Source organism: Salmo trutta, chromosome 33 (assembly GCF_901001165.1).
Source record: "Salmo trutta chromosome 33, fSalTru1.1, whole genome shotgun sequence".
NCBI lineage: Eukaryota > Metazoa > Chordata > Actinopteri > Salmoniformes > Salmonidae > Salmo > Salmo trutta.
The window spans coordinates 40,679,372-40,689,565 of NC_042989.1; the positions used below are offsets into that span (position 1 = coordinate 40,679,372).

Here is a 10,194-nt window from a genome sequence, read left to right on the forward strand (position 1 = left end):
CCCTCTCTCCCGTGTCTCCCTCTCTCCCGTGTCTCCCTCTCTCCCCTGTCTCCCTTTCTCCCGTGTCTCCCTCTCTCCCGTGTCTCCCTCTCTCCCGTGTCTCCCTCTCTCCCTTGTCTCCCCCTCTCCCGTGTCTCCCTCTCTCCCCAGTAACCTGGAGTCTTTCCTGTATGGGCTCCACGCGCTGTTCAAGGGAGACTTCCGGATCTCCTCGGTGAGAGATGAGTGGATCTTTGCCGACATGGAACTCCTGAGGAAGGTGGTGGTGCCTGGGATACGCATGTCACTCAAACTACACCAGGTGAGAGTTTCCTGGGATACGCATGTCACTCAAACTACACCAGGTGAGAGTTTCCTGGGATACGCATGTCACTCAAACTACACCAGGTGAGAGTTACCTGGGATACGCATGTCACTCAAACTACACCAGGTGAGAGTTGCCTGGGATACGCATGTCACTCAAACTACACCAGGTGAGAGTTGCCTGGGATACGCATGTCACTCAAACTACACCAGGTGAGAGTTACCTGGGATACGCATGTCACTACACCAGGTGAGAGTTACCTGGGATACGCATGTCACTACACCAGGTGAGAGTTACCTGGGATACGCATGTCACTACACCAGGTGAGAGAGACTCCATCTGTACTAGCTGAGAAACCAGAAACAACCTCATTGAACTTTAAGGAACTCTCTCCTCCTGTCCTTTTTCCTCTCCCAGGATCACTTCACGTCTCCAGATGAGTATGACGAGCCAGTGGTTCTGTTCCAGGCCATCTCGTCTCACCAGCAGAACCTGGTGATCGCCCACGAGGGTGACCCGGCCTGGCGCAGCGCCGTGCTCTCCAACTCGCCCTCACTGCTCGCCCTGCGCCACGTCCTGGACGAGGGAACCAACGAGTACAAGATTATCGTGCTCAACAGACGATACCTCAGCTTTAGGGTCATCAAGGTTAGTAGGTCATCGTGCTCAACAGACGATACCTCAGCTTCAAGGTGCGACAGACCTGGTGACTGAGGAGAAAGGAGACCAGGACAGGTGTTAGGGAGGAGAGGAGAGGAGACCATGAGAGAGGAGGGAGACCAGGAGAGATTTTAGGGAGGAGAGGAGAGGAGCCGTGGGAGAGGAGGGAAACCAGGAGAGATTTTAGAGAGGAGAGGAGAGGAGACCATGAGAGAGGAGGGAGACCAGGAGAGATTTTAGGGAGGAGAGGAGACCTTGAGAGAGGAGGGAGACCAGGAGAGATTTTAGGGAGGAGAGGAGACCTTGAGAGAGGAGGGAGACCAGGAGAGATTTTAGGGAGGAGAGGAGACCTTGAGAGAGGAGGGAGACCAGGAGAGATTTTAGGGAGGAGAGGAGAGGAGACCTTGAGAGAGGAGGGAGACCAGGAGAGATTTTAGGGAGGAGAGGAGAGGAGACCTTGAGAGAGGAGGGAGACCAGGAGAGATTTTAGGGAGGAGAGGAGACCATGAGAGAGGAGGGAGACCAGGACAGATCTTGGAGAGGGGGACATGGAGAGACCAGTGTTCACCAACATCATCAGAAGCCTGAACCAGAGGAAGTGCCTAAAAGGGGGGGGATAGGATGAGAGAGGACAGAAAGGAAACCAGGTGTTTGTGAACAGTAAATTAAGCTTTGCTTAACTTCCCATGTCATTTATACATTCATTAACTTCAGACAGTGTGCTTCAAGGATCTGAGATGTGTTACACAACAAGGACTAAAGTTTGAACTCATTTTTTTTTTTTTTTTTTTTAACTGTATGATTGTGTGTGATCCTCCTCCTGCAGGTGAATAAGGAATGTGTCCGTGGTTTGTGGGCTGGACAGCAGCAGGAGCTGGTGTTCTTACGGAACAGAAACCCGGAACGCGGAAGCATCCAGAACGCCAAACAGGCCTTACGCAACATGATCAATTCCTCATGTGACCAGCCCATCGGATACCCCATCTACGTGTCGCCCTTGACTACGTCCTATTGCAACTCACACACACAGCTAGGTCACATCCTGGGAGGACCAATCAGCATTGGAAATATAAGGAACTTAATTGTCAATACCTGGCACAGGTAGGTCACGTCCTGGGAGGACCAATCAGCATTCTGCGTATGTCCCAATTTATCTTTCTTCCCTCCTAAAGTGTGCACTTGTCTTCTCTTCCCTCTGATCTTCCCCCTCTCCCCCCTTCTTGCTCTCCCCTCTCTCTCACCCCCCTCCTTTCTGTCGTCCACCACTCCTCTCTGTAGACTGCGTAAGGGCTGTGGAGCTGGCTGTAACAGTGGTGGGAACATTGAGGATTCTGATGCAGGAGGTTTGTCCTGTACCAGTGGTAATGGGACAGGGCTGAGCGGTGACTCCCAGCAGAGCTCGGTGTCCCAGGGGGGGCTGTCAAGACCGGCCGCTCCCCTGGCCTACCAGCCACACAATATGGGTGAGGACCACCAGCACATACATCACCATGGACACCACCACCAAGGCTGGGGTGAGTCCTTTTCAATTGGGGAAATTTAAAAGCAATTTCCTGAATTGACTGAAAATAAACAAAATCTCTAAAATGTTTTCCCAGATATCACAAAAAAACTCTCTCCTGTCCTCTCCATACAGGCACCAACCAACCTGTATCTCTCCATACAGGCACCAACTAATCTGTATCTCTCCATACAGGCACCAACCAACCTGTATCTCTCCATACAGGCACCAACTAATCTGTATCTCTCCATACAGGCACCAACCAACCTGTATCTCTCCATACAGGCACCAACCAACCTGTATCTCTCCACACAGGCACCAACCAACCTGTATCTCTCCATACAGGCACCAACTAACCTGTATCTCTCCATACAGGCACCAACCAACCTGTATCTCTCCATACAGGCACCAACTAACCTGTATCTCTCCAAACAGGCACCAACTAACCTGTATCTCTCCACACAGGCACCAACCAACCTGTATCTCTCCACACAGGCACCAACCAACCTGTATCTCTCCACACAGGCACCAACCAACCTGTATCTCTCCATACAGGCACCAACCAACCTGTATCTGTCCATACAGGCACCAACCAACCTGTATCTCTCCATACAGGCACCAACCAACCTGTATCTCTCCATACAGGCACCAACCAACCTGTATCTCTCCATACAGGCACCAACTAACCTGTATCTCTCCATACAGGCACCAACCAACCTGTATCTCTCCATACAGGCACCAACCAACCTGTATCTCTCCATACAGGCACCAACCAACCTGTATCTCTCCATACAGGCACCAACTAACCTGTATCTCTCCATACAGGCACCAACTAACCTGTATCTCTCCTCACAGGCACCAACTAACCTGTATCTCTCCATACAGGCACCAACCAACCTGTATCTCTCCATACAGGCACCAACTAACCTGTATCTGTCCATACAGGCACCAACCAACCTGTATCTCTCCATACAGGCACCAACCAACCTGTATCTCTCCATACAGGCACCAACTAACCTGTATCTCTCCACACAGGCACCAACCAACCTGTATCTCTCCACACAGGCACCAACTAACCTGTATCTCTCCATACAGGCACCAACTAATCTGTATCTCTCCACACAGGCACCAACTAACCTGTATCTCTCCACACAGGCACCAACCAACCTGTATCTCTCCATACAGGCACCAACCAACCTGTATCTCTCCACACAGGCACCAACCAACCTGTATCTCTCCATACAGGCACCAACCAACCTGTATCTCTCCATACAGGCACCAACTAATCTGTATCTCTCCACACAGGCACCAACTAACCTGTATCTCTCCACACAGGCACCAACCAACCTGTATCTCTCCATACAGGCACCAACCAACCTGTATCTCTCCACACAGGCACCAACCAACCTGTATCTCTCCATACAGGCACCAACCAACCTGTATCTCTCCATACAGGCACCAACTAACCTGTATCTGTCCATACAGGCACCAACCAACCTGTATCTCTCCATACAGGCACCAACCAACCTGTATCTCTCCATACAGGCACCAACTAACCTGTATCTCTCCACACAGGCACCAACCAACCTGTATCTCTCCACACAGGCACCAACTAACCTGTATCTCTCCATACAGGCACCAACTAATCTGTATCTCTCCACACAGGCACCAACTAACCTGTATCTCTCCACACAGGCACCAACCAACCTGTATCTCTCCATACAGGCACCAACTAACCTGTATCTGTCCTGTCCATTCAGGGACCAGTCAGAGCTCCCAGTCAGTCCAGTCTGGCCTTGTGCACCACTCCCCAGCGCGAGCCTCCGTAACCAGCCAGTCTTCATCGTACCGCTATAACAGCAGCCGCCACTCGTCTCTCCGTACCTCAGCCACCGGGCTGGAGCCCTGCCGGCGCTCCTCCACCAGCCAACTGTCCCTCCGCACCCTCCCCACCTCTCTACAGCTCCGCCTGGGCTCAGGGTCGTCCTCGGACCCCGCTGGCCCCTCTGCCTCCCTCTCCTCCCACAGTATCCCGCCCTGTAAGAGACATACCCTAGTGGGCCTGCTGGGGAACGACGGGCTGGGTAGCGCCATGGTGGACCCGTTGGGTCAACACCACCATCACCACGTCCCGGCTCTCTCCGCCCTACGACGAGATGACATCTCCTACAGAGTGCAGGTCGGTCAGGAGAAAAACGTAACGCTTCGATAGAACTGTTTTAATCAACACCAGCTGTTTCTCAGAGGTATTAAAGGGACAGTTCACCTAAATTACAAAATGAGTTACGGTTCCTTTTTCCATAGACTGCTTTCAGGGTTAAGAAACATAAGTCATTTTGAAATGGATACTTTACTTTAGATCGTGTTTCTCAAATCCATTCCTGCAGTACCCCCAACGGTACACATTTTTACTGTAGCCTCGGACAAGCACACTAGATTCAACTAGTCAACTAATCCTCAAGCCCTTGATAAGTTGAATGAGGTGTGCTTGTCCGGGGCTACAGTAAAGATGTGTACCTATGTGGGGAGGGTCTCGAGGACTGGAGTTGAGAAACGCTGCTTTTGATAACCCAACAAAACATAATTTTTTTTAAAGTTATTTGATAATACTGATCTGACTACATGTGATTTTAATATACTTCTCCCACCAGATCGTGGATGTGAGCCAGGTGCTGGACATCATTAACCTGTCTAAGCGGAAGGAGCTGCAGTGGCCTGATGAGACGGTGAGGCTGAGGGCAGGGCGCAGCTGCTGGAGAGACTGGAGCCCCCTGGAGGGCATGGAGGGACATGTAAGTTCTCTTCTCCCTCAGCTCAGTCACGTTTACAATCACCTCATATTACTACGAGTAGTACACATCTCAGGTTTACATTTATCATTTCTAGCATTTTTATAAAACTGCAATATATTGATGTTGTTTTCAATATTATATTAAATGTATTCATACATATCAAGGAATTACTTTCTCTTCTTACTCGCCTCTTCTCTCTCTCTCTCTTTCTCTCCAATTCCTTCATGCTTCCTCCTCTCTGCTGTCTTCGTCACAACCCCTCTCTCCCCTCTCTCTCCCCCCTCCGTCACCAACCCTTCTCTCTCCCCTCCCTCCCTCTCTTCTCTCTCCCCTCTGGACCAACCCTTCTCTCTCCCCTCCCTCCCTCTCCTCTCTCTCCCCTCTGTCACCAACCCTTCTCTCTCCCCTCTCTCTCCCCCCTCCGTCACCAACCCTTCTCTCTCCCCTCCCTCCCTCTCCTCTCTCTCCCCTCTGGACCAACCCTTCTCTCTCCCCTCCCTCCCTCTCTTCTCTCTCCCCTCTGTCACCAACCCTTCTCTCTCCCCTCGCTCTCTCTCCCCTCCCTCTCTGCTCTCTCCCTCTGTCACCAACCCTTCTCTCTCCCCTCCCTTGTCTCTCCTCTCTCTCCCTCTCTGTCACCAACCCTTCTCTCTCCCCTCCCTTGTCTCTCCCCTCTGTCACCAACCCTTCTCTCTCTCCACTCCCTCGCTCTCTCTCCCCTCCCTCTCTACTCTCTCCCTCTCTGTCACCAACCCTTCTCTCTCCCCTCCCTTGTCTCTCCCCTCTGTCACCAACCCTTCTCTCTCTCCCCTCCCTTGTCTCTCCCCTCTGTCACCAACCCTTCTCTCTCTCCCCTCCCTCCCTCCCTCCCTCGCTCTCTCTCCCCTCTGTTACCAACCATTCTCTCTCTCCTCCCTCCTTCTCCTTTCTCTCCCCTCTGTCACCAACCCTTCTCTCTCCCCTCCCTTGTCTCTCCTCTCTCTCCCCTCTGGACCAACCCTTCTCTCTCCCCTCCCTTCCCTCTACTCTCTCTCCCTCTCCGTCACCAACCCGTCTCTCCAGGTGATTCACCGGTGGGTGCCTTGTAGCCGTGACCTCACCAGCCGCTCCCATATAGACAAGACCATCCTGCTGGTTCAGGTGGATGATAAACTGGTTCCCATCGTAGAGACTGGGGTCATAGAGCTGGGGGCCGAGGTCTGACTGAGCCACTGGTTCAGGTGGATGATAAACTGGTTCCCATTGTAGAGACTGGGGTCATAGAGCTGGGGGCCGAGGTCTGACTGAGCCACTGGTTCAGGTGGATGATAAACTGGTTCCCATTGTAGAGACTGGGGTCATAGAGCTGGGGGCCGAGGTCTGACTGAGCCACTGGTTCAGGTGGATGATAAACTGTGGTTAAATGAGAAATGCTTGTTTTCTGTTTTGAAACCTGTATACGATCTGCCCTAATGATTACACCCTAGTCCTCCTGGGAGTAACCCAGGCACGAGTTAGAGGTCAGGGTTCACCTTACTGCAGGCCGAAGAGCAGACCACCCTGCTGACGGTGAGGAAAGGAAGGGATCCCCCTTCCTCCTCCTCTCTGTCCTCTCCTCTGTCCTCTCTCTTCCGTCCACTCTCCTCTCTGTCGTCTCTCCTCTGTCCTCTCTCCTCCGTGAACCTGGAAACCTGATGAGTGTGTTAGTAGGCGAATGGAAGAAGGTCCTTCCCCTCCTTTCGGGCGAGGAAGAGTTTTGAATCAGCGTGTTGTATTGTCAGAGGAGAAAAGCATGGACACGTTTCAAAAAATTAAAAACGATATGCTATTTATCCTTTATCTAGAAAATGTATTGCGCAATTAACTTCATTAGTATTTATCACGTAACTCATTTCTTTTGGAATCCACCCCTGTAAACGTCATCTGCCATGATGGAACAGGAGTGGGAGAAAAAAAGGGACGGTTTCATTTCATACAAGCGCATTTTCGTCCACTTTCCCCTCTCCTCGCCTCCTCGATTTACCTTTGACCTTTTTTCAGAAAGAGAGAGGCCGCAGGAAGTTGGAGGAAATCGAATGGAGAAAAGGCCCATATCTGCATTCAAAATGGCACCGTATTTCCCTATATATATATATATATATAGGGCATTACTTTTTGCAGTATAGGGTGCTGTTTAGGACGAACTCTATATGTTTGAGGGGAAAGGGAATCCAGGGAAGAGTGGCGGTGGAGGAGGCAGATGGCTGTCCACACATGAACACACACATCTACAGTGACTTGCAAAAGTATTCATACCCCCCTTTGGATTTCTTCCGATTTTTATTGTTGCAAAAAAACCAAAAAGGGATTAAAATGTATTTTAATAGTCATGTAGTCTGTCAAAGTGGAATTCAAAAATGCGTAAGATTTTAAAAACAAATTTGATAACTAAAATAGTGTTAAGTATTCAGACCCTTAAATTAGTTCAGGAGTAAAATATGACTTAGTAAATCACGTACGTAGTAATAAGTGACAAATAGGGGTTGACATTATTTATGAATGACTAACCCTTCCTCTCTCTCCCCCATACAATATGTGTAATGTCCCTCTTCACAGATTCAACTACAAAGACCAGGGAGCTTTTCAAAAATCCTCGTTTAAAAAAAAAAAAAATGGCAGTGATTGGTGGATGGGTAACAATATCAAATCAAACGTTGAATTTGAATATCTCTTTAAGCACGGTCACGTTAATAATTATGCTGTGGATGATGTATTAAAACCACCCAGACACATCAAAGATACAGTCGTCCTTCTGAACTGAGCTGCAGGACAGGGATGAAACCATGAGGCCATTGACCGTTTTAAAAATCACCAAGTTCAAATGGCTGTGATGGGATCGAAAACAGAGGTTGGATCGACATTGTAGTGACTCCACAATAATGACTTAAATTTAACAGTGACAAGAATGCAAATAAACAGAATAATTTTTTTTTTTAAACTTCTATGCAGCAGCGTGGTAGTGAGAAGAAGAAGACACTGCACAGAAATACACTTTTTGGCCTAAATGCAAAGCCTTCTGTTTGGGGGAAAATACAACACAAAGTATCTAACTGCCTCCTTATATTCAAGCATGCTGGTGGCTGCATCATGTTATGGGTATGCTTGACATCGGCAAATACTGAGGAGGTTTTCAGGATAAAAAGAAAGTAGGTGGAGCAAAGCACGGTCAAAATCCTAGATGAAAACAACCTGCTTTCAGTCTGCTTTCCACCAGTCACTGGGAGATGAATTCACCTTTTCAGCAGGACGATAACCTAAAACACATGGCGAAATCTACACTGGAGTTGCTGAATACTTATACAGTCTTAAATGTTAACATTTTTTTCTTCCACTTTGACATTAGAGTACTTTGTTGACAGAAAAGTACAATTTAATTCCACTTTGTGAAACAATGAAATGAATAGTTTTGCAAGGCACTGTTTCTGCCTTGCTCTGTGTCACAACATGTTACATGACAGTAACCCTGTTAAGCGGCTACCAGTGGTAATTCTTATTTTCTATGCATTTCTTTATATTACTTTGACTGACTTGTGTACACAGACTGTGCACAAACACACACACACACACACACACACACGTGATATACACACATATGTGCACAAATTAATGACGGTTTGATTTATGATTATGACAGAATTGAGTGTGAGGAAGTTAAAAAAAAAAAAAAAAAAACATTTAAAAAGAAATTGCTATGTTTTATTTTTCTTGTTGGTTTCAAAATAATTTTCCAAAAGAGCCTGGTCCAGAAAGTGGCCATGGTTTCACACGTGGCAGGACGTGTGTCGTTGCCACGACTACAGAGCTGCAGAAATGAGTAGTAGTCCTGGAGGGAAAGATATGCAGGTGCTGTACTACACATTATTTACTTTGTCCTTCTTGTCATTTCTTATTGCTTTTGTTTTGGAAGTTGCAGGAAAATAACTTGCACTATGATTTTCTTATATATATATTTTTTTTAAATTTACAGTGACGCACTACAGTCTGAGATATCACCTTATTGAATTTATTACAGAATCTTAGTGGCCATGGTTACCGATGCCTTGGGAATTAAAATAATGGATCCATCATTGTTTATTGTTCTGCCATTTTGTTTCTATATATATATATATATATAAATATATATCTATATAAATCTATATATAGATCAATATATATATATCAATATATATATATATCAATGTACAAAATATTTTTGTTTTTAATATTTATTACTGTGGACATAGTATTTACATTTTCTTACATATTATTTTTTTTCTTCATTTATGGGACAAATGTTATATAAATGTATCACAGACCATCGGTTGGAAAACCAAGATGGTGAATTTCTGATGGACTGTTTCCCTATTTAACTTTAATTCTTTTTCTATATGGAGAAATAAAAAGCGTTTGATTTACAGCTGGTATATCTTTTTATATGCAAAGAGTTCTAAAAATACAGTCACAAACCACGTTTCCATACAGGTTGAATGAGAGTTAGTCATAAAAAATAAACTCACGACAGCTGTGATGGAAACAGGAAGTTTAGGAATCATTTTTATAAATGCCGACAGAGATAATTAGTTCGTTTGACATGGTCCGATCTTTTTGTGTTGGTAAAATTAATTATGCAAGAAATGTCGGTGGAAAATCCTACATGCGCAAATACTGATATAAACTGATACAACAATATAAACGCAACAATTTCATAGATTTTACCGAGTTACAGTTCATATGAGGAAATAAGTCAATAGAAATAAATAAATTAGGTCCTAATCTATGGATTTCATATGACTGGGAATACAGATATGCATCTGTTGGTGAGGAAACCAGTCAGTATCTGGTGTGATCACCATTCGTCTCATGCAGCGCGACACATCTCCTTCACATAGAGTTGATCAGGCTGTTGATTGTGGCCTGTGGACTGTTGTCCCACTCCTCTT

General features: G+C 46.9%; 1 protein-coding gene across 1 annotated transcript in view; it reads left to right on the plus strand.

The window, feature by feature from the left end:
- pcnx1 (pecanex 1) overlaps positions 1–9,671 on the plus strand; it is a gene marked incomplete in the record, with an annotated part of 93,444 nt that extends 83,773 nt beyond the window's left edge. Inside the window, 7 exon segments of the mRNA XM_029730959.1 lie at positions 151–301; positions 722–952; positions 1,791–2,065; positions 2,243–2,478; positions 4,226–4,644; positions 5,117–5,257; positions 6,320–9,671. Coding sequence (XP_029586819.1) covers positions 151–301; positions 722–952; positions 1,791–2,065; positions 2,243–2,478; positions 4,226–4,644; positions 5,117–5,257; positions 6,320–6,460 — 1,594 coding nt within the window.
- Positions 9,672–10,194: the final 523 nt, after the last annotated feature.